The sequence below is a fragment of the Malaya genurostris genome, chromosome 3 (assembly GCF_030247185.1).
Source record: "Malaya genurostris strain Urasoe2022 chromosome 3, Malgen_1.1, whole genome shotgun sequence".
In the NCBI taxonomy this organism is placed as follows: Eukaryota; Metazoa; Arthropoda; class Insecta; order Diptera; family Culicidae; genus Malaya; species Malaya genurostris.
This window is the reverse complement of record NC_080572.1, coordinates 218,891,054-218,916,997: the sequence shown is the minus strand read 5'-3', so window position 1 is coordinate 218,916,997 and position 25,944 is coordinate 218,891,054. Positions and strand designations below refer to the sequence as shown.

Here is a 25,944-nt window from a genome sequence, read left to right as displayed (position 1 = left end):
AGAATTAAATGGTAATATTTAAAAAAATTATCCTTGTAAAATCATTCTGTTCAAACACTCAAACGAAAAGTAAATGAAGGATTTGTAATCAAGTTTCACGTAGGTTTCGTCGTCCATGATTATGCAGTTCAAATCTCCAGCAAGAATCATATTGTACTGCTTTCGAACCCTCGCCCTGATCGATACTTCTTGTTTCGGACTAAGTTTAGGTTGTTTCTGCTTCTTATAGGTTCGATGATTGAAACGTTCTTTAGCACGAAGAACATTTGACCACTTTTTTGGCCACATCCCGAACTGAAACTTCCTTCTTTTGCTCGAACGCCTTCAGTATACGTTTATCCAACTGAGGGTTAGCAGGACCTTTTTTTCGACCCGTTTTCTGGTTTATCCTCAAAGGTGTTATCCTCACCGAACTTCCTGATTGCATTTCGCACGGCCTTTTCACTTACTCCTTCCATTTTTGCTATCTTTCTCAGTGACAGTCTGCGTTCTGTGCACCATTTAAACACAATTTTCCGACGTTGTTCTGCTGAAAGTCCACGCATTTCGAAACAAACTTATGAAAACGAATAAACAACTGCACAAGTGGTTAGAGAACAGTGTAAACAATAGGACGCAGCCATGAAAATTGACAGATTCTGAACCATTGCGAAATGGTAGCGGTTTTTGGTTGCGTCCATACTTTCTGGGACAGTCTTTATCGGTGTTGTTCATCGGGTGTTATCTCGAAATAGGGATAAGGGTTAGGGATCTGGGGAGGGGAGAGGGGTTCGAGCAGAACAATCATTCCAACGCTTTTCTAACTTCTCGATGCCGTGCTTGTAGAAGGATTTGTCTTTTGACTCAAAATAGACTTTGCATTCAGCTACTGCTTCTTCATTTTAGTTGAATTTCTTACCGGTGGACAAATTTTTTAAAGATCAGCGAAAAGCTACTGAGGACCAAATATAGACTATACGGTAGATGAGGAAGCAATTCGAAGTGTAATTCGTTCAATTTAAATATCGTTCCCATCGACGTGTGAATCGGTTCATTGTCTTGGCAAATCAGTAAACATGCAATCGACATGCAAGGTCGATTTTTTTTGCATTCATACGATCTAACAACGTTATGTAGTATTCGTTATTGATTGTTCAAATAGTTGGATATGGTCGGTCACGATTATACCACAAGCTTCCCAAAATACTAAACCATAACTTTCCCAGCTGACTGTTGTATCTTTGGACGCATCGACAGTAGTTCACATACTGCAGTCCACTCGGGTAATAAACGATTTGACTCCGGAGTGAAGCAATGGATCCACGTTTCGTCCATTGTCACATATCTAAGCAAAAAATCTTATTTATTACTGGTGAACATGGCCCCGAATCATAAATACCTTATTGATTCGATAGACTGTAAGTAAACGCAACACCTACTTTGGAAGGAGTCTTCTCATAGCTAATAGTTCGTACATATTTTTAAACGCACTGCCTTCCAGTGACATATTTGAAAGGAGACGAAAGGGGAAGCAACGTTTATTGGGGGCAGCAGAGTGATTCTTGGGACCTTTTACCAAAGGGGGCGGCAAATGAAATAGCTCAGCTATCTTACGCAATTTTAGTTAATGTTTAGATATAACTGATTTGTGGACATTTTTTCTAACTTCTCGATGCCGTGCTTGTAGAAGGATTTGTCTTTTGACTCAAAATAGACTTTGCATTCAGCTACTGCTTCTTCATTTTAGTTGAATTTCTTACCGGTGGACAAATTTTTTAAAGATCAGCGAAAAGCTACTGAGGACCAAATATAGACTATACGGTAGATGAGGAAGCAATTCGAAGTGTAATTCGTTCAATTTAAATATCGTTCCCATCGACGTGTGAATCGGTTCATTGTCTTGGCAAATCAGTAAACATGCAATCGACATGCAAGGTCGATTTTTTTTGCATTCATACGATCTAACAACGTTATGTAGTATTCGTTATTGATTGTTCAAATAGTTGGATATGGTCGGTCACGATTATACCACAAGCTTCCCAAAATACTAAACCATAACTTTCCCAGCTGACTGTTGTATCTTTGGACGCATCGACAGTAGTTCACATACTGCAGTCCACTCGGGTAATAAACGATTTGACTCCGGAGTGAAGCAATGGATCCACGTTTCGTCCATTGTCACATATCTAAGCAAAAAATCTTATTTATTACTGGTGAACATGGCCCCGAATCATAAATACCTTATTGATTCGATAGACTGTAAGTAAACGCAACACCTACTTTGGAAGGAGTCTTCTCATAGCTAATAGTTCGTACATATTTTTAAACGCACTGCCTTCCAGTGACATATTTGAAAGGAGACGAAAGGGGAAGCAACGTTTATTGGGGGCAGCAGAGTGATTCTTGGGACCTTTTACCAAAGGGGGCGGCAAATGAAATAGCTCAGCTATCTTACGCAATTTTAGTTAATGTTTAGATATAACTGATTTGTGGACATTTTAGATATTTTCTGGAGTAACCACCTCGATTGGACGACCAAAACTTTCTCCACCATCCGTGTTTGTACGGCCGCATTTAAACTCAGCAACCAATAACAAATGGTTCTACTCGACGGATCAGAACCCAGATAACACCACTGAAACCGTTGCTGATCTTGTATAGCATTTTTTTCTAAAGTAAAAAAGCAAAGTCTTGACATTACATTCCTTTTGTGGAATTTGGCCGAGGCTCGAACATTCGACAACTGGGTTGTAAGACCAGCGCCCTATGCATTGAACCGTAAACCCGGGTTTTAGCACTGATAAATTTAACCACCAATTTTTTTTCGATCCATTGTTTTGAAGACATCTAAAGTAGCTTCACTTTAATGGCTATTACTTTTTTCAGACTAATCGAAATGTCATTAAATATCGCACATAGCTTTTTGAAAGTTGGTACATCATAAACGTCATATGTATTTGATAATGATAGCGCCATTTGTGTGTCAGTCACACGACACACGACTTATTGAGTTATTGACTTCGTATGTTCCAATCTCAAGGTGCTTATTTATCAAAACGGAATTCACAGGTACAGATTAGTCCATCATCCCCCGTATTTTCCAGACCTGGCCCCCAGCGACTATTATCTATTTCCAAACCTGAAAAGGTTTCTCCAGGGGAAGTAAGTTTCGTCGAATGCTGAGGTCACTGCAAAACCGGAATGTGAAAAATAACGTAATAGTACAAGATATGACTTCAGATCACTCCTGTGGTCAGGCTACGTAGTAAATTATTACCCTAGGATATGAAGTAATCAATGTAAACGACACCACGTTGTCATCCCTGTCATAAAACAACTAAATTATTCGTGTGAAAAAATACACCAACCTATGAATGAAAAATATTGCAATGCATTTAAATGACCTTCTCTTACGTATCCCCTTGATCGACGAAAGAAACTTGTTCAACGATAAAAGCCTCGTGTGCGATTTAATTTGCATTATACAGGCCTTATTCGAAACTGAACTCTACGTGGGAATACTGAACAGGATTAGCTGAAGCGGAAGCTATCGGAACTGGATAGCTCAGGTCGATATCGTGAATAAAATGACTCATACAAAGCCGATGATGGTAACAAAACTGGTAAATACTTTCACTTTCCCAAGGTGGGATGTTAAACAACAACTAGGGAAATGTGCGCTGGAATCTTACAGCACAACAATCTACCGTGGCTTCTTGATTCTTAGTAATTCTGCTTATGTTTTATTGTTCGATACAAGAAATTTTTATGGACCTAATATAATTCGAGTTATTATAAAAATAAAAGCAATGTCTTGGAATCAAAAACCGTTATAAAATGGATCTTATTTTACAACAGTCTTCGACCTCTTTGATATACAACAAGTGTGTTATAAGAGCTCGGGTCTACTGGCAGATTGATGGTGCCTATCATCCTTCTCCGGAGAGAACCAACCTAGAGGCCGTTTGCAATTCGGCGGTAGCAAAATTGGTCAATAATAGATCCACTGAGTTCCTACTTTCATGCCGTTCCTACCTTTTTTATAAAAATAAAGAAAAAAAGTGTAGAATTCGCTCAAACTTTAGACAAAATTTCCAATTGCCTGTCTCATGTAGCAATTGATACGACTGTGTCTCGGGGAAAACCTTCCAGGAGCGCCTGAGGATGGAAAGGAGCGGTCGTTAAAGGCAGGAAAATAACCAGAAAAGTTGTTCAACAATTCAATAGCCGTCCAAACATATCAATTCAAGATTTCGCTAGAGAGTTCGCCAAGGTCGACTTCCGTCAACATCTTGGGCAGGTACATAACCAAACCTTAGTCCGATGCTCCGGGAAATGTTCGAAACTTTTGTTAATCAAAGTGTACAAAAAAATTTGCAGATGTGATGAAATTTTACGCGGTTTTTTATGCCGTTTTTGTTCACGGAGATTTCCGAAGTTACGCAGATTTTTTATGTGGGTTTCCGATTTTGCGCGGATTTCACAATTTATGCGGATTTCGGAAGTTACTCGGATTTCGAAAGTTACGCGTTTTTTACGTAAATTTTCAAAGTTATTCGGTTTTCTTGTTTTGTCTTAGATATGCATGAAACGTCGGGATCAGGTGTTATCCCGAAAAATTTTGCAGGCCAACTCTCTGACACTTAGCATTTTTTTAAAATAAAAAATTACATTACACCAGATCTCGACGTTTTATGCATTCCCAAGATATAAAAAAAAATCGATTTCGGAAATTTCAAAATTTTTCCAATTCCCAGTCGATTTTCGTCAAAAATAATTTTATTTTAGATTACACCAGATCTCGACATTTTTTATACATTTGCCAGACATTTGGTTTTAAAAATAATCTTTAATTCTGAGAATTTTTTCTATGCGGATTTCCAAAGTTACGCAGTCCCAGCCCAAAGTCGATTTATGCCAAAAAACAGTTTTGCCTTTCTCTATAGAAAGGTGTTAGAATTGCTGGAACAACCGACTTATGAACGGAGCCTTAGCGTTATATACCATTCGACTCAGTTCGACGAGATCGGAAAATGTGTGTGTGTATGTGTATGTGTACTTTTCGAAAATATTTATACGCGCTCTCAATGTTATCTCAAAAAAGTCCCAGAAAAATTCAGGACGACACTAAATCTCGACGTTTCATGCAATTCTAAGACTTTTGGCATCAAATTTTTTTTTGATCTCGAAAATTTCATTTACACGGATTTCCGAAGCTAAGTGATTTTTTACGCGCATTTCCGAAGTTTCCCCGCGTAAGAAAAACACCTCAGTGTACTCTCTTCATCACTTCTGGAACATTCGATGGTGCGGTTCATGCGAGTGCCTTAAGAAGCATTTTATAAGAAAGCCCAAAGTATCAACTTTCTGGTCTGATCTAGCATCCTGCCACTACACTCGGAACGTGTCAGAGTGACACCGGATCAACGAAGTCGAATTCGTGTCAAAAAATATGAACCCATCACATACAGTGGAACTTGAAAAATTCAAGGAAATTATGAAAACGCAACATCGCAAACATCACAAAACTATCAAGCTGAAGCTGAAGAACATTTGAGTACAAACATTGAAAACACTAAGAAAATCGGTAGAACAATTGTAATTTTATAAGTTATAACTCATTAGTAGTCATATTTATTTCCTAAACATTTCAAGAAAATTCGATAATCAGTTATCAAACTTGATCAAACAGTTTCCATTAAATAGAAATTTTGTTTATGTTGAAAAATTCCCTTTAAATTTCATGATTCGGGAAGCGATTTGTAGTAGTGGACAAAGCCCACGTAATCTAATATTTCGCGATGTTAAGAAATTCTGGACAGCGAGAAAACCTTGTGAGTACTTTATAATGGAATACTGGATTTGATTTATCCCGTACTCAAGTTTGATAACTGATTATCGAATTTTCTTGAAATGTTTAGATGGATGGAATTTGATGGAGTTTTATGTTCCGTCGTCCATTTCAATGCATTTTGGATACCACAATATCCATACAACCTCTGAACGCGATTGTGAATTATTAGAAAAACTCAGTAATATTAAAACGATATCTCAGCTCGATAACCAAAATTACATTGAATTTTTCGTTGAAAGAAAGAATCGCTGTACCATTTATTCCAAACATGTTTCATAAGCCAGAATAGATCTAGGGCATGAACTGCTGAAATAAAAAAAAACTGAGATCAGCATCTGTATCCTGGCATCTCTTATTATGTTAAACTTCAAAAATTTGCAATCAAAATTCAAAAGTTTCTATCTTAATTCATTTATTGAAATTAGAGTACCAATTTTTTAGGTACGCTAAGTCGCATTCGACCTCAACGAGCCTCATGCCTACTGTTTGATTTTGACATTTGTTTTTCGATTGAGGAAATGGTCGTCAAAATTTTGCTTGTACATCACTAAAATTCATACTATTCGCTCGTAAAGTTATCGAAATGAATGAATGTGGTCAAATTAACTGTTACTAATGTAATAAAGCAATTAGGAGATTATTTGTCGAAAGTCAGTAAGTCCCGATTGGGAGAAAATCGAAAGCCGGAAGACGCAAAAATGTCGAAAAAAGTGACCATCTGTTATAAGCGGAACCCCAATTTCTCCATCCAAGCAATGTCGTGTACAATCGTGCATTGAACTAAAAAAGAGGAAAGTCAATAAGAAGCAAAAGACTGTTGTAAGATGCAGTATAAGGCAAATTGGCGTTCTCTTACGAAGACTGTACAAAACATAATGGAAGAAGTCAACCGATAGTATCAGATATTCGTCGCATTTCTTAAAAAAGCATGAGTGAATACTTTTTCTATATTGTGTATGGATTTAACTATTCTTATTTGACCAATGATTGATCGTAATACCACTTAAGTTTTCATCTGCTTACTTTCAATTTCTTTCTCAAAAATCTCACAAGAATTGAAGACTCATTATTCACATTATTTTTTCAACTACTAAATTGTCTTGATCTTGGATTTTAATTAACAATGATATATTGAAAAATTTTCCGCATGTTTAAATAAACATGTCATGAATACATTTACTCAGAGCCTTTCTCAGAAAGATTCTTTTTAAGTGGCGAAGCCCACTATTTACGACTTATTGCCAGCTGACAATTTACTGCCCACTAAAAATGAGCTAGTGCCCACCGGTAGGGATGTAGGGACCACTTTGGGAATTACTGGTTTATACTTACTTCTCTTTGCATCTGATAGCCTTCATACTCATTGAAAAATACTGCCCTTCGTCAAAGCGTGAACATTAAACTCGCAAAATGTATCTGCGTGCGTAAGCTTAAATTGGTTTTATCTTAAACTCCTAAATCCGAATTCAGTCGATCATTTTTGCAATGCTTTTCGAAACGCCGTAAGTCGTTCAAACTCGTTCGAGACACATTTCTTTCAAAGCGCCGAATACATCCATTCGGTTACGCATTACGGTTATGGCATGTCATAAATGCATATAACTGCCTGTTCTGCATCCACAGCAATCCGCAGTTAATGTGCTTGGCACTTAGTTCAAGTCCGTCCAGTGGTGTGTGCCGCACGGGATCCAGTTCATAAAAATGTACTTTCATTTATGACTAAAGTGGGAGTAGTAGTGCGTTGCAGAATCGGCCGGTCAATCTTATCTCACCTCCAAATGACTCCAGCCTGTCAGCTGGGCGGACGCTGACCCAACTATGCCCATGGCCATTCCCACCGCAATCCGTACCGTTTCGGTTGTTTGTTACAACGTTTGTCAAAAGCTGTCAATGGCTTCGATGACCCCCCTTCTCCCAGCCGGCACACGCTCGAAGGCCAAAAGTGCATTCTCAGCATTGGCACACTGACAGGCAGACAGTTAGGGACACTACACTAGACTAACATCTGACGTGACAATTTCAGTGTAGTAAATTAATGGTCACACGAAGGTGCGGACTGTGCAACACAATCGCCCAGCATGCCTGCGTAAGTTCGGAACCTAATTGGATCGTAGCGAATTCGAGCGCAAATAAATCATACATCAAACTTCTGCAGGACTCCCCGACTTCGCCGTCACAGAACTTAAGAAACTTATCAATTTCCACTCGGCGTGGTTTCCCACGGATTTGTCGGAATAAATCACCCGTACGCAAACGCAATTAATTAGATTATGTACTTGTTTACTTTCGGTATTTGAAATCGATCGAGCCGAGTCGAGCGGCTTGGCAAAAAAAAGCCATTTTGGCGCCCTATTCGCTGCTAATTATGACGTTAGACCGAGCACAGAACATACCATTGCGACAGTTCAACAGGCATAATCTGCTATTCAATCGGTTATTAGCAAGTCGTTATGAAAAATCACATACATTAGCCAGTTCGCGGGATAATTACATATTTCGATTAGAAAAATTGCGTCTAATTGTCACCTGAAACAGTCGTACATACGCATCCGGCTTCTGATTATGTACTAACCAATGACATTTCTGTTCGTTTTGCGCTTTTCTTGCAGGCACTGTTTCTCGCATATCTGTCGGCACTGGGGCCACCGGCGGCGAGAGCCATTAAGGATGCACTGTATGCCTACGCGCCGGAATATGTAAGTATTTGCAGGTCTTTCGGTTGTGCAATGACTTTGTGGTGGACTTCTACTCTCCGGTGCAAATCATCGAATCGTACTGTACAGCAAATGTACAGGTTTATATAATGCAACGTCTACTTGGCCTACGGACAGCCATTTATTTTCTATGGTAATATAATATTGTTACGAGACTATCCCTCGCTCCGCATCCTGATCTGAATTCCCGGAGTCACCTCATACATTCATTCACCTTAACGTTTGACGTTGCTGTATTGGGCGTGTATTTGCGTGTTTTTTTAGAGGTGTACAACCGAAGGTGCGTAACCCAGATAGGTGTGATACAACCGGAGGAAATTACACTATTTGTTGAAATTAATTCAAATCCATCGGATTTATATTACATGTCCGCTAAAAGAGGCTCAGTAGAAAGCAATTGCATATCGGCGTGACGTCGTTTCCATGAATTATCAGCGGCGGCAGTGCATTTGCTGTACAGATTATTATTACTAACAGTTGTAACTTCTCAAGAAATCGTGGCTGTCACAGTGTTACGATAGAAAGAAATGTTTTTTACTATCCGACGTTTCAGTCTTCGGTGTAAACTTTTTCCAAGGAAAATTAAGTCTGTAAAAGTCAAATTGTCGTTGTCTGGTCAACTTTAGAACATTCAAAACTGACCGAGCAGCTTAGTATCAGACATCGACGTTTGGACTATAAAAGATAGTTTTTCTTTTCCTTGAAAAGTCCTACACCAAAGGTAGAACCAAAATGGCATCAATTTAACTATTCTGTTTCAACTTTTCTTTCTACCGATTTCCGGCATACAGAGCCATACAGAGCATGAATGATGCTACGATCCTTTTGATCCTACTATGTCGAGCTTTCAACATACGATAACAAGTTCACGAAACTGGCGCCTCATTTTCATAAACAGATAACAGAAAAGCTTTCCAAGTAAGATGAATTAAAATATTGTAATTAAAATTGTGAGGCCAACAGCAATTTTCAGGGTAGAGGTTTGAGATTTTTTGTCAGATCAGTTGTTCGAGTCTCAACCTGGAAGGACTCCTCAGCATTAGTTAGAATTTTGTACTAGCCATGCAATTATCTTGTACATTAACCGGGGAATTGACGGCTTTTCGACGTCTTCTTGCTACTCAGACACTTATTTTCAGATCCAGAATATTTGATCGTATCCAATTATAAAACACTTTTTCTGAGTGGATTAAGAAGAGGAAAACTATAACAAAAATCGAAACAAGTTTTCATTATCACTCTATCCACACTTAGGGTATCGACTCCCTATTTCATCTGAGCTCCTATTTCCATCTCATCCCTTCACGTCATTACTTTGAACATGAATAATATCTTACAACGTACCTGAACCAAACTGTGAAATGTTTTGAAATGATTATTTAAGCTATTGCCACACTTTCCCATTGGAAGAAATGGTTTTAAATTCTTCGGCGATCGTTAATTTAAAACAAACTCACTTCTCAATTTAGGACACATTTTCGTCTCAAGATTTACAATTCGTCATGTTGCTGAATATCTACTAATCGATTCGTTTCAAAACATGATTACTATTTCGCACAATTACACTACTATTGAATGTTGGATGACTTCATAATTAGTAATGTTCATTTGCCACTTGTTTAATTAACGATTGAAAACTTTAAAAATTACCCGACAAGCAATAAAAGTCTTCAAAAATATGAGATGAAAGTTTTTCACTTAGTTCACTTCATTGCGTTTTGTTTTCATCGTGTTTGATATGGCGTGTTAAATACTAATGAAATAATCATTGTGGCAAATCTAGTAGCACTGTTTTCCTTCCGCTATATGTTTCCGCTGTTAAGTGTGTGTGTTTCATTGGCTGTGCACAGAGATGCCAGATATTTTCATAGAAAATATGTATTGCATAACAAGTCTAATATCTGCACAAAAGATTTCCATTTTGATATGTGATTTGTCCGTTGATTAATAAACTTAAAGAATCACTGCAATCAAATACTAATAGATACTCAGAGAGAAAAGTCAAATTTTTCACTTCTCACTTTTTATGAACTTGTACAAATCTGTATTAAATTTAGGAAATCTGTATAAAATCTGTAATCTGATTTAAATCAGTATGCGAACGCAAAAATCTGTACAACACAGATAAATCTATAATGGCACCCCTATAAATGGCAATGGGTATAAATGGCACCCCTGGCTCTGCATTCGTTTTTAGAAGGGCTAATGCGTAAATAGTAACAATTCATTTTTTTTTTTTAAGTTTACCAAATTAACTTTACAGTAATATTTTAAACTTAAAACGAAAGGTAACGAAAACGACCCAAAAATTTGAAGGCGTCGAAATGATTCATAACTGTTTCGAAATATATCGTGTGTTGTCTCATAGATGTCATTAGGCCCTTTTTATGATGAATTCTGATATTCTGAACCTGAGCGTGTAATAGTGCAATGTTTTGCTTTGATTACTGTCGCCATTGCTAATTAATAGCGGCCCTTACACGATCATTAAAAGTATCAATACTAAAAAGTAATGACACGTTTAATGATCGTGTAAGGTCTACGAGTTCAGACATGACAAGAGTAATGATGGAATTCCGGATTTTCCATCATTACCAACATTATTTCTTCCTATTATTTTTTTGTGGAAGTGCTGAATATCGTTATATTAGATGAGAAAATTTGACAACCATTAAGTAAAATTTCTCTTTAGAACTATACGTGAAAAAAATTCTAGAAATGACAAAGTGTAGATTTAAATTATTAATGTTTCATTTACCTTAACATTTCAATGGCAAATCAAATTTGTTTTCAGTTAAATGAAGATAAAAAATATTGCTAATATGTACTATTGCTGAGGGAAAGTCATTCTGGTTACAAGCCCCGTGCTGTGGTAGTTACAAATACTCATCATTAATAATGAACGTGTAATGCTAAAAAGTAATGATGTACAGTAATGCAGTAATGATAAGCGTTTGAGCAGAAGTGACATTACTTAGTATTGACACTTTTAATGATCGTGTAAGGGCCTCTAATAGGATGAATAAAGAACCAACCATAGGGTGAATAAAAATCCTTTGAGATGAACTTAGGAGCAAAGTAGTGCACATATCAGAAGTGTTTTTAGCTGATTTTTTGAATATTATTTTAATTTACAAGAAATGTGATTCAATTCTCTATATGAAGCAAGTCGAATTAAGCAGATATATGAAAAAATCATAGTGGTTTTAGTGACTAAATCAGGTTTTTAAAGTAACGTCTTTACAAATAAGATGAAATAGGGAGCCCTTACCCTACTATATTGATATTTTCCGTCTGCTCGATTTAAAAAAATCCAGCTGCGCAACGAAAACAAGGTAGGCGGCGCGTTAAACGTATAGAAAGGCTATGCAATCACTGTAAAAACAGACATTTTATTCGTGGCCCGATGGGCCAAATGTCATATATTTTTCGGCTTAGCTCGACAAACTGAGCAAATGTCTCTTGATCGCATAGGTTGCTAATGTCATTTTCGCTTGATGCCAAACCTAACCCAGTTTTCACTCTAACTGCTGTCAAACCGTTTGTTTGAAGCCAGTTTTGAACCAAGTTCCAACGTTATTGAACTGAAAATCGAGTCAGTTTCGAACACGGTTTTTATATCAGATTTGCTCAAACCACCGTTGCTAAGTGCGAAATCAACACAGTTTCATGCAAAGTGTTTCCTTGATGAAACTACCCTGTGTCAGTCTTAGTTTTCTTAAGCGAAAACGACATATGAAATTTTACCCGGATCGAGTTTCCGGAAAATGTAGTAAAAGTTCAATCGATTTTCACAGATATCGCTCAACCGGTTCTCTTTAAATTCGATTCAAATTAAAAGCCTTGTAGTCCCATAGCGTGCTACTGAATTTCATCTGGATTCGACTTCTAGTTCGGGAGTTACGGGGTAAAATAAGCATAATGAACTGAAACAGTGCATTCGATATTCTCAGAGACCGCTCATCCAATTTTAAGAAACTTAAATTCAAATGAATGGTCTTACAACCTCATATAACACTACTAAATTTCACTACCAAAATTCCGGTTCCAGAATTACAGGCTGATAAGTATAAATCTTCCATTTTCAGCAACGATTGCATTACATAAGTGTTAACGATTCTGTTAGTGTTCTATGCAGAAATTGTGCGTGAATTCATTAAAAAAGAGCCGCAATCATCGCTTAAATATATGGAATCGGAATTATCGATATCTGCAGAGTCGATTTATCGTATTTTTATAGAAAATTTCGGTCTCAGAAAAGGTTGTGCTCGATTTGTTCCGCACCTTTTGAAATAATACGAAAAAGACCTAAGAAAAAAGAAATAATTGAAGAAGCTGAAAAAGACCCCAACACAAAACATGGCTTTTTGAATATGAAATTTGTCGTCAATGGTAATACGTATATCTTATACAACTTTCATTTACAACGTATTTTGATATCGTTAGCCCGAGATCTAATTATCAATATTTTTCCAAAATATAATCCAAGTTTGTTTTTCTCGAAACAAGATCTACGACAATTGCTACATATAGCCTTTACCTACGTCACGTCAAAATTGACTAAACTTGTGCCCATTGATATAAATACTACCCATCGTAAGTTCAAGCATTGGAAATAAATCTACGTACATACTAAATAAAATGCCCAAATTACTAACACCAGTAAACTTGGTTTACATTAGATACAGGGTGCTCCATCTTTTATCTGATGCAGTCGATCGGTTGGTAGATGTGAAAGTTATTCAGCGTTTACATACCGACATAAAAGATGGAACACCCTGTACATAAACGTGGAGGTTTGCGGAGAAATATTATGATTCCAAAGGATACAAAAAAGTTGGAAATTAATTAAGTAAAGGGAATTTACCAAGGAAATGCACCACAACCACCGACTTACTATTGTCCACAAATCATCCATCAAGTAACCTCTAAGTTACTGTTGTTACCGAAGAAAGGACAATAAGATGGGTGATCCCGTAAGCAGAAGTACTAACGCGGATTCCACGGGCATTCAAGAAATTCTTCTAATAAAAACAACCAGCTAAAAAATACCAACCACATTATACATGCCTGAATCCGTCAAAGTGCATGAAATTCAAATTAGAAGGGAACTCCTACGAGTGGTTCGGCTAGCTATTCACGTTCCCTCATCGTATGATGCCTCGATGCTTCCAGTAATTTATGCCCGAATATTACACTCTATTTGAATAAAAGGTATGGTTGGAATTCCAAATATAGTAATTTATAACCATTATTATCTATCTTCTTATGGCATAATCTTATTTCAAGTGCCTTCATACGGTACGATTAGATATCGGCATGTTTTTTGCAGTGACTATTTTTTAACAGAGAATATACAAAGAGAAACAGGAAACTCCGTCGATCACGTGATGCAAACCGAACCGGTTGGATCAAACTGCAATCATGCTTTTACGATAGAGTCACATGCAGCTCTGCTAATGATCAGTGCTAATTTCACTACAAAAAATATCGATAGCAAAGCGAACCTTTAGAGAAAAAAAACATGTTATTGAAACTTTTACAGCGCCATTTATCAATCACATTGCCAATGCCAAAATCCAGACTGCTCCGTCAACCCGGGCGGTTGTAAACACTATAAAGCTAGGATTCGACATTGCGTAACAGTAACAGCGATCTTGATTTTATTCGACTGACTGCGAATGGCGCCAGCACTACTTACTTCGTATCAAAACGTAGCTTGCTCCGATCGCAATCAGCAGGCCAACTGTCCCCGGTTGCAAATTTATCTACAAATGATTTCAATTCGAGATTTATGATAATGAGCCTCTAAAAGATTGAAGCAAACCGATTGAGTTGTGAAATGCATTTTTTTTTCTTAAATCCGGTTGACTACTTCTGCAGTAGCACTCATGCAAATCAAAAACGCATTGAGGTTAAAGTGTATGCACGCACTTCGCCGGGTCCAATTGCAATGTCAAGACCGGAGGAAAATTGCTCTCGAAGGAGGCGTCGATTACTGAAGTCCATTAAAACTCACCGAAAGACTTAGGTTATGTTTATTTTTTGTTCGTGTTCGACTCTTGGCAGCTAAGGAACGAAACCCGCAGCTGTGAAACCACGGTCAAAAATTAACACAACAGAAACGCTGAAACTCATTGGAATCTGTAGTGGAACGAATTACCAGTACAAAGCTATTCGATCGCGACATGATTCGATAGCGATCGTAATAAATTAATATAGACATTACAAGGTATTTAATTGGACGTTGACACCAAACTTCGTTATTTACATAGGCAAAGAGGTAGAACAGTGCTAATTGGAGTGAAATGTGGGATGTCTAGTGTCGGGTCTGGTTTAACAATAGTAACACGCGATCATTTAAACTACATCAATCTACACAGCCTTCAGTATGAAGTAGGTTAACACCCACTCCTAGCTACATGCGATATCTCTACAAGTTGTTCAACATTTTTGAATACTAAGGTGATTTCTGAAGGAGACCAACGATGGATCTCACGCATGTTATCTAATACTATCCCTATCCCGTAGCTAATAAACTAACCGTAATCAATATCTTTGCGGTTGCCTAAATTTTTTTTTCAACTGACAGATCCAAAACATCGGTGTTGTCAAGTGTTTCAATGTTAATGAAATGTGTGAGCCTATTTCGAAACGAATGAGGTAATATTTCATGAACTGAAATGATACTCCTTCAAGAAGACAGTAACACGATTAGCAGAAATCAAAAATTGTTTTTATATTTTGATTAAAAACATGTAACATGTTCTTCGAACGCTTAACACAAGCTCGAAATTATCTGGAATCGATTTGATTTGTATTGCTGACATAGTTTCCTTAACCTTATTAATCATTTGTTTCGTACTTCCTCCGAAATTTAGCCAAGTTAGACTGAAATTTATAAAAAAAAGAAGTGATTTGTATGTGATGTTTTCTCTTTATTTATGGCGCCATGTTATTTTGCCGAATTTCAATCAACGAATTGTGATAAAATTAGATACAAAGTCTTTGCTTCGGCTCTAAGAAGCAACACCACAGGAAAACTAGTTCGAAAATTGCAACACTGCTGTTATAGCTGTTATAGCTGTTATAGCTACGCGAAAACTCAAACCGAATGCAGCTATTTTCATCTTACTCATAGAATCAATCTATCAAAAGAGACAACCGATCTTACTCCAAATAATGGTATTCGTTTTTTATTTGACTACTGAAGCTGAGATGAGCGTGGGTACCGTTACCCTACCTTCTCTTATATTGTTTATAGAGTGTGCTCGAAAAATATGCAACAGATGAAATTTATCATCAAATGGCTAAACTCTTGCAACGCTTGCGCTATCTTTCAACCGCTTTTTCTTCAAATCCTTATCTTTCATCCACTTTTTCTTCATACCCTTATCGTTTTGGGAAACCTTACCTGTTTTCCGAAGCTTGTCCTTCATGATCGCCCAGAATTTGTTCTATTGGATGAAGCTCTTGAGAGTACGATTGATTTACCTCCTTCGGCAAAAAAACAACATCGTTGACTTTGTACCATTCCATCATCGATTTCGCGTGATGGCACTATGCCAGATCCTGCCAAAACAGAATATCACCTTCGTGGGACCGGAGAAAGAGCCTCACCCGGCAATGTCGGGCCTAGAAGAAGCCGGACTTATCAAAAATCTGCCGGGACACTGCACAACAGGTGACTTTTGAATATTCATATAGTTTCTACGAGAAACACATAATTCGATTATTACGCAACGGAAAACGTAAGATAATGATTTGGGATAAAAAAGAACCTAAACATTTTCCTCAGAAATTGAAACTTCTAACCTTCTTCTGGACTTTCTGGACCCTTATTCCAATTTTACAAGGGTTGAACTAAAATATGGCATTCAGAATTGTGATCTTGAACCTTTTTCTTCTTCTGCACGACAAAATTTGGACACCCCCAAATACCCCACAATTGTCGTCTGTTCGAGCCCCTACCTGAAAAGATTCTTACTATCACTAGGATCTAAGTAATAGCCGTGAAATGATTTTGTACGCTAAGAATCGGCTGCGAAATCTGTTAAAAAAGAAAGGTCAAATTCCACAAAAGGAATGCAATGCCAAGACTTTGCTAAATTCCCTCTTCCTCCACCTCCAACGCGTGAAATTTTTCGCAGTTTATTGTCTAAAATCAATTTTTTGTGCAGAAGCTTTTAGATAAAAGATGACGTCGAAAAAACAGAAAAAGCGAAAAGCTATTGTATGCGGTCGCAATGAAAATCTGGATCTGTCAGTAAGAGAACTTGCATAAAAGTTTGGTTTTGGCTTGGTGAAGAAAATATTTCAGAAGAGACCAGATCTTTCGATACGTACTGTGGCCAGAACAATAAATATGTCTTCCATTTTCGTGCATCCAAGTACCGCCTGGTATGAAGTCGTTCAAGTTGAAAACTGTACCGAACCGTAATGATAAACAGAACGTGACGGCTAAAAGCCGGGCTCGCAAGTTGTATCGCGAAAATTTGACAAAATTGCGTGATCATGGGCGATGAAGCTTATGTGCTGGAAATTTTGAAACAGCTTCCCGGAATGTCTTTTCATACTGCCATGCAACGAAACGGCATAGAGGAGCATTCGAGAATGAAGATAACGGCCAAGCTCACAAAAAAATATATGGTTTGGCAGGCAATACGCAGATATGGTCGAGTAAGTCACTACCGGAACAGTAAAGAAGGAAATATACCACGGAGAATGCCTGGAGAAGCAATTGTTATCATTTCTACGCAGCCATGATGCTTTCTTACTATTCTGGCATCATTTGGTATCTTGTCATTACGCCCCAAAGATGTGTTGGAATGGTATAAAGCGAATGGAGTCCATGTTGTACCGAAAGAGACGAATCCACCAAACTGCCCGGAGTTATGACCTATCGGCAGTTGGGCTCTTGTGAAGAGATAATTCTCATACTATAAATAACAAGCTACAGTTATGGAAAAATTTCGAAAATCTTCGACAAAAGTAGTATATTTAGTATAAAAAACGTGTTTAATCCACCTAGCAGTGAGATGATACTTTTTTTTATCAGTCCGCATGTGTTTTTTGCATAGATATTCTTAGGTGTTCTAGTTCTCATGACATTATTTTAATTATCATCATTTTAAACGGCAAATTGAGATTTTAATCACTCATTACTCTGTAATGTCGAAACTGCAAATCTGATCGAATTTGAATCTTAAAGTGTGATAATCGATTAAACATGCCTTGATATGTCGAAAAAAGTTCCACTTTAGAGTTTACGGTAATTTAAGGTACTTCCAGAGCCGGTATTCAGGAAACAGCATAACCCAAACCGATTCGTATGGCCATATGACGAATAAATTACAACAGTTTTGAGTCCAACTTTGAAGCTTTTCGGGATTGTCATCTTCTATATCGGTTTGAATTTTAAGAATTCATCATCATGTAATTCGAGAATCGGAAGCCATAATTGGATAAAATTAATTAATTTTGTATGGGACTATGAGTATATTTTAATTTGAATTTTTGTTTCTGAAATTCTAATAGGATTTTTTTCAGAAAACAATTGAACTTTGAGAAACGATTTGGTACTGGAACCGGAATTCTAAAATTAGTATGGCCGAAGTCAGATAAATTCACCTGAGTAGCTGTATAGTTTACATTTGTTTCAAAATGTTTGAAAATCAGTGTAGACATCTTTGAGAAATCGTAGTGCAAATTGAATTTTTTGGGTGCCTCCTGAATCGAAAACTGAATACCACTAGAACTGAAAAAAGTTTATTTGGTTATCGACTATCCAAATATGCTAACCCGATAAACCTGATTAATTTATGTGGAATAGACATTTTTATCCCCGAAACCGGAAGTTGGATCTGACTGAGAAGGAAGATGTTTTATAGAATCTTGAAACTTTTCATTTGAATCTTAGATCGGTTCAGCCATCTACGTGAAAAATGAGTTACACAATTTTGATTTCGTTTCACATATCATCCTGTAGTTCCAGAACCAGAGGTCGGAACCAAACATAATTCAGGAACTTTGTTTGGGGGCATACGACTTTTTGTATGAATCTGAATTTGCAGAAAAGAAATTTTCCGAGAAAATTGAGTGAAATTATTTGTCACACACGCATTTGCTGATCTCGACGAACTGATTCGAATGGTATATGGATGTTATGTTCTTCCAGCATTTAGTGCTGTAAGTAGTTTAAAACAATATAATTAAAAAAATTCCGCCATCATCTGGTTTATATATGTCATATTCTAATCGTTCGAATTGTGTTGCCAAAAACGAGCAGTGCTAAAATCGGTCCGAGGCTAAATGTCATGAAAAATGATGCTGTACACAGTCTTTTTGGTACTTAGAAACAATTGTATGTAACAGTATAAAAATCGTGTTTTCCGTTGTTCCCATACATTTCTTTATCATATAGCGCTCAAAACTTCTACTACTGGAATAGGGGGAAAAGTCGTTTACACAAAAATTTCGATATCTCCGTTAAAAATGGACGGATTTTAACAATCTATTGCTTGATGGATAGCTATTACCGTGCCGAATCTAATTCTGAAAACATATTCTGTTTTCAAGGTCAATTGTGACAGATACAGAAAACAGTGACAGTGAAAATTTTGACATAAAGCTTCGTATAACTTAAAAAGTAAACATCCGATCTTAAAACCATTCAATAGCGTTTTGGGTGACGGGGAGACCTTTCATTTGCGACTAGTTTGATAAAAATCGGTCCAGCCATCTCTGAGATCTCGACCTCTTAGTTGACAACACACACATACACACACACGGACATTTGCTCAGTTCGTCGAGCTGAATCGATTGGTATATGTCATTCGGCCCTCCGGGCCTCGGAAAATTTTTCTAAAGTTTGAGCGAATTCTATACCTATTTTTTATATATATATAAAAAAGGTAAAAAGACAAAAGTAGTAGTATTTAGTATAAAAACACACACACACACACACAAAATCATGGAGTGTTCTTCACATTCCTGCCAATATCCTCCAACCATATCTCTCATCCTTACTTGTGCTTACCTGTTCAAATGTATGTGAGACAGGCGGGTCGATTCGAACAGAAGTAGTAACGAAACCCCCCTATGAAGTTCTGTTCTTCTGTTCGAAATTTCTAAGCCAGTGCAATCCATCACTCACCCCACTGTTTTTCAATGGAAAACGACCTACGGTTATGCTGCTAGGGCCTCACCGCAACGTAACCGAAGATCTGAGAAAACATGTTTTTCTAGAACGCTTAATACAGCCTGCTCTGATTGTCGGCAAAAGCGTACTGATTGACACACATTAATCATAAACCGTTTTGCTGGTACCCAGCACAGAAGTTTGCCGCACAGCTAGTCGAAACCACCCAATTAGCTTTAATGGAAAGAAAATAATTTTCATTTGCGTGAGCAGAGCGCAACATAGTTGCAACGCATGATCTTGTAAAAAAGTGGTGATCACTTTTTTATGAGTAAGTGCGATTGCCAGTTTTTGCGGAAGAACAAGAAGGCATGAATAACGAAAATTGTACATACCCGTCGAAACACGTCTAGTTATAATAACTTTTATTATTTTCTTTCACGTCGGATGGACTTGATCACATGATTTGTTTTGATGTTTACTTGCAGCGGACCTATCCGTCATACTTTATTTTGTGAGAAAATTACCGATGCTGTTACCAGTTCATTTTTACATTATGGCTGAGAAGGTTGGTTCCGATTTCCATTCCTTTTCGAACCGCAAACTGTAGCACAAACCATAGTACACCCATGTGCCTAATAAGAAATTTATTATAATTTTTAATGATCGAAGCATGGTTTGAGCAAAAAAACACAATGTTTTTATTTTGCATCTTATTAACATGAAACAACTTGGACACTGGGTCAGTCGATCAGTAGTAGTGTTAACAACGGACGGCTTTTAGTGCTTGTTGACCACCCGGATTCAACGTCGCTACCGTTGACGTTACAATGCAACACGGGTGTGTGTGTATTTTTTTTTCAGCTGACATTAAACAAAGTCGGCAGCAATTACGATAGGAACGAAGCTGGCCCAGAACACCGCTTGGGGCGGACTAACGTTTTCCGAATCTAGAGCGCATCGCATTCCGTAAAATCAATTGTCACATTCACAGAGATGAGATTATTGTTGAAGTGCTAAAGCCGTTCTTAGAATCATATCGTTCAAACTCCTAGTCGTAGTACCAATTTGGTTCGACACGTTATATCGCACCCAGAACCAGTCTTATATTTCCCAGCGAAGGTCTCTGACGGTAAACATTCTATTCATGCGGTCACTATGATTCACTGCCATACCGAATGCAATGAAGAAACAAAAAAAAGTAGGCGTGTAAGCAATGGGCGTTAAATTCGCAATATTCTTGTCACAATTGCCTTGCGGCTCGCAGTTCAATAAATTTATGGCACCGTTGGCCATCGCAACGCAACTTTTATAAAATGTTTACTTTATTAGATTTCTCATAGATCCGGTTCATGTCAGCATTGTAGCAAAGTTCGCAGGTTGCTTCTGACATTGCGGTTTAGATGCTATTCTGTAGGGTGACTCATTTGATGATAATCTGTAGTTTTTCCGAATAAGTTTAGTATGACGCATATTAATTTTAAAATTCACACTCATCAGTCTTTGTATAATTGTTTCATCGATAACTTATTTTAGATGAAATAGGACAATTGAGTTATTAACAAAAATGAGCTTCTCTACTACTCATATTTCGAGTTGTTCGATAAGTATTTCGAAGGTGCTAATGGGATTGCAATTTCCAGTAACTTGCTCGAGGCGATAACAACTAAATGTCAAATTCAAGAGTAACGACCTGATTTGGTTGTTTTCCTTAAACTGGTGCTCAAGTAATTTTACTGCACGCCGTTTTGACCGTGACGATAATCTCTCCCACCGCTGCGACTAGAGGAAAGGTTGAATTTAAATCCAGCTGTATGTTTTCTTCCGAATACCTGTTTCCTGTTCAAGTGTATCGTTTTATTGCTGAAATATTTTTAAACATAGGTTATTATTCAGCTCCTTGATTTGAAGGAAATGTGATGGCTATTTGTGTCCATTTTGACGCATTTATTAGCTCACACCGCTATCTACTATAAGCATTTTTGGGTCGGAAAATTGGTAGAGTCGGTCCGAACAGGCGAAACCGTTTTCCTCCGTTTGGTGCGTCAGAAATTGATCAAATTCAAATTTTACATGAAAAACTCTCAAAGCCTCTGAGATCACCTTCAAAAATTCACTTCAGCTGGATTTAGAAGCTCCCGGGTTGGCGATGGTCCTACAAGCCAGTTGTCGTATGTTTGAGTCCCGACCTGGTAGAATGCTTATTGCCAATAGGATCGTAGTACTAGCCATGCAATGATTCTGTACGCTAACAACCGACTTCAAAGTCTGTTGAAACAGAATGGTCAAATTCCACAAAAGGAATGTAATGCTAAGACTTTGCTTTGCTTTGGACGAATTCGGGACTGTTTTTCAACCAGGCAAGCTTCATTGGAACCCAGGAACAATAAGTTAATTCCGTTTTTGAATAATCGCAATCCTCATGCTATGGATTGCGCTCCAAAAAAATTTTGAGCTGGTAAAACGATATTACAGCTTGGCTTCTTGTAAACGTCGCCTGATCGTGTTGAGGTTTACATGCATTCCTTATCTGGTTAATTTAATCTTGTTTTACGCAGGAGAGAAGTAGGGTTATCCTCAATCATCTGCTCTATCACTTTGTCGTAATTTTTCGATCTGATTGGTCATTCAAAGAAAAAAGTAAACTGTGAAGGTACTCGAATCTATAAATAAGCTTTAGCTAATGCTAATGCTTTAGTTTCTCATGAAACATGTTAGAGGAAGGTTGCCAGACTGCAATCATCATACGTAGCTTAACAAAACAATTTGATGTTCTGACAGATTTACTTTGATTGAATGTAATTATCTCGCACGCGCTCGTTGACATTTAGTGCGCTGTCAGAGTGCGAGTGTCACGAGAAGCGTCAAGCCACGCATGCGAGCTTGTTCTATTTGTATTTGTATTGTCTTAATCAACTGTTCTACCGACTTTACTAGTAAGGAACTACCCATATTTAAAATATCGGTGTAGAGTTGATACAAAAGGCCAGTTTTCACCGGTTTTCACAAACTTAAGCTCAAATGAAAGTTCTTATAGTATCATAGGTTGCAATTGAATTTCATCCGGATCCGACTTCCGGAGCTATAGGGTAAAATGCGTTTGGCATTGCATACTGTCATTTAGAGCGACGATGTGAAGAAGGAAAAAATTCTAGATTTGGCTTAAAACTGTTTAAATTTGTAGGCTATATTAGTTACTTACTAAACGAACAGACTTCGGTAATACCGGTTTCCAGTTCCTAGTTCCGAAAGTACCGGAAATAATGGTCAAAAACTCCAAAACTGAACTCACTCGTTTTTCTTAGAGATGGCTTGACCGATTTTCACAAACACAAATGAAAGGTCTTTCATGTGGCTATTGATTTTCGGATTCGATTTTCGGCTCCGGAGCCCTAGGGAATAGTTTGTTAAAAATGACAAACTGTCATTTAGAGCAAACAAAGGGAACATAATTTAATATATCTGTATACAAATTGAAAATAATATGCTAGATCATACAAAAAAAACCTGTTTTAATCCACCTAGTGGTGTAATGATGCCTTTCTCATGTATAATATTGTGGTATTCTATTCAAAATTTTTCTCTTCGATTTTTGAAAGAAACCAAGGAGTTGCTTGTGCATTTACTAGTATAACATACAGAACGAAACAGTGCTTTGCTCGCAAAGGTTATCCTTAAGAAAACGAAGCGGGTTCACTATTATATGCACTTCCGGCACCGGAACCCAAGAACCGGTATAATCGAAGTGGCTCGTACGGCCACCAACTAACATGACGTACAAACTCTACTAGTTTTCATTCAAATTGTGAAGATTTTATACAATTTTGCCATCGCACTCTAAATGACGATTTAAATGTTCGTTGTGCCCGAAAACATGCAGTAATTTTTGGTAGGACCATAAGACCTTTCACTTGAGCCTAAGATTGGGAATAACGATTTTGAGTCCAGTTTACAACATTTTTTACGGTTTTTGTTTCGCCGGTTTAAGTGACGGTGTAGAATATTGAACACACTTTACCCTGTAACTCTGGAACCGGTAGTCGGATCCGGATGAAATTCAGGAATTCCGTTGGGACCATGAGACCTTTCATTTGAATCTAAGTTCGTCAAAATCGGTTCAACCGGAACCGTTATTTGAACAGAACGTATCAGCTCAATTATCACAATTTATCACTTCGGGTGGAAAGTCCCCAGTATAACAAAGAAAACAGCATTTTTTCCAAATTCTGATTTCATTCATCAATGTGTTCTCCTTGAAGAGCAATACAATTGTTCCGACGCGGTTCAATCTTTTCTACACCACTTTTATATAACGATTTCTCTCCAATCTCCAAAACGTTTCAATACCATCGATGACCTCATTATTTCAAGGAAATATTTTTTCAGCATGCCTCTTTTAAACTGAGTGAAGATAGCTGTCACTGGGAGCTGAATCTGGCGAAAATTGTGAATGCGGTAGTAATTCGTATATCAATTCATAAAATTCAGCTATCGTAACTATCGATTTAGGTTCAAATGAATGGTCTTATGTAACTTTCGTCTTAGGTTCAAATGAGTTGGTCTTCTGAGTTTCATCCAGATCCGACCTCCGATTCCGGAATTACAGGATTAGGAAACTGATAAAAATATCAAGCAGTTACAGGGCCGGTGACAGAGGTGGGTACGGTGGGTAGTACTAACCACCCGAAAATTCCAAAGGTGGGTAATTACCCACCCCAAATTTCGAGCGAGAAACAACGGTAACTTTAGTATTATTATTGTAATTCGGAGTGATAAACAAACTCCAAATTATAGAATGCTAGTTCTCAAGGTAGAGCAAGGATGTGAATTTTTTTAACAATATATTTAAAGGGTGATTTTTTAAGAGCTTGAGAACTTTTTTAAACAATAAAACGCATAAAATTTGCAAAATCTCATCGGTTCTTTATTTTAAACGTTAGATTGGTACATGACATTTACTTTTTGAAGATAATTTCATTTAAATGTTGACCGCGGCTGCGTCTTAGGTGGTCCATTCGGAAAGTCCAATTTTGGGCAACTTTTTCGAGCATTTCGGCCGGAATAGCCCGAATTTCTTCGGAAATGTTGTCTTCCAAAGCTGGAATAGTTACTGGCTTATTTCTGTAGACTTTAGACTTGACGTAGCCCCACAAAAAATAGTCTAAAGGCGTCAAATCGCATGATCTTGGTGGCCAACTTACCGGTCCATTTCTTGAGATGAATTGTTCTCCGAAGTTTTCCCTCAAAATGGCCATAGAATCGCGAGCTGTGTGGCATGTAGCGCCATCTTGTTGAAACCACATGTCTACCAAGTTCAGTTCTTCCATTTTTGGCAACAAAAAGTTTGTTAGCATCGAACGATAGCGATCGCCATTCACTGTAACGTTGCGTCCAACAGCATCTTTGAAAAAATACGGTCCAATGATTCCACCAGCGTACAAACCACACCAAACAGTGCATTTTTCGGGATGCATGGGCAGTTCTTGAACGGCTTCTGGTTGCTCTTCACTCCAAATGCGGCAATTTTGCTTATTTACGTAGCCATTCAACCAGAAATGAGCCTCATCGCTGAACAAAATTTGTCGATAAAAAAGCGGATTTTCCGAATGGACCACCTAAGACGCAGCCGCGGTCAACATTTAAATGAAATTATCTTCAAAAAGTAAATGTCATGTACCAATCTAACGTTTAAAATAAAGAACCGATGAGATTTTGCAAATTTTATGCGTTTTATTGTTTAAAAAAGTTCTCAAGCTCTTAAAAAATCACCCTTTATTAAGATGAGACTTGACAAGGATCATTTGAGCAAGCAGAAATCTTTTAGTAACTTAACTTTCCCCTCCCAGCCGAGCTTAAGCATCTCATCAATGTAAACCACTCAAGTCTCCGATATACCGGAAAGTACCGATAAAGGTCTTTTACCCTTTACTATCCGAACCGGCAAAAGATGAGTGCTGTAGAAAGTAACAACTTCTGGTAGCTTTGACGAATCTAAGGAGTGTATCGAAAAGTAGTTAGCAACATTGATTATTGAATAAAAAGGCGAAAAAAAAACATATTATGGCATCAGTTTTCGATATATTGTAGAAAAATTACATTTTTATTATTTTACGTTTCGCATTCAGCTCATCAGTGCATTAGCAGATTATGTTGACTGCTAATGCCACCTCGCGGATCAACATAATCCGCTAAGCAGACGTAAAGTCATTGCTATTTACAATGCACTTATTTACACCGAAGTGCTATGTCATTTTTAT

At 37.5% G+C, this 25,944-nt stretch overlaps 1 protein-coding gene across 1 annotated transcript in view; it reads left to right on the top strand.

Annotated features, from left to right (window-relative positions):
- LOC131437848 (uncharacterized) overlaps positions 1-25,944 on the top strand; it is a 53,300-nt gene that overhangs the window by 18,268 nt on the left and 9,088 nt on the right. Inside the window, exon 2 of the mRNA XM_058607465.1 lies at positions 8,443-8,529. Within this exon, the coding sequence (XP_058463448.1) occupies positions 8,443-8,529 (87 nt within the window). The remainder of the gene's footprint in view (positions 1-8,442; positions 8,530-25,944) is intronic.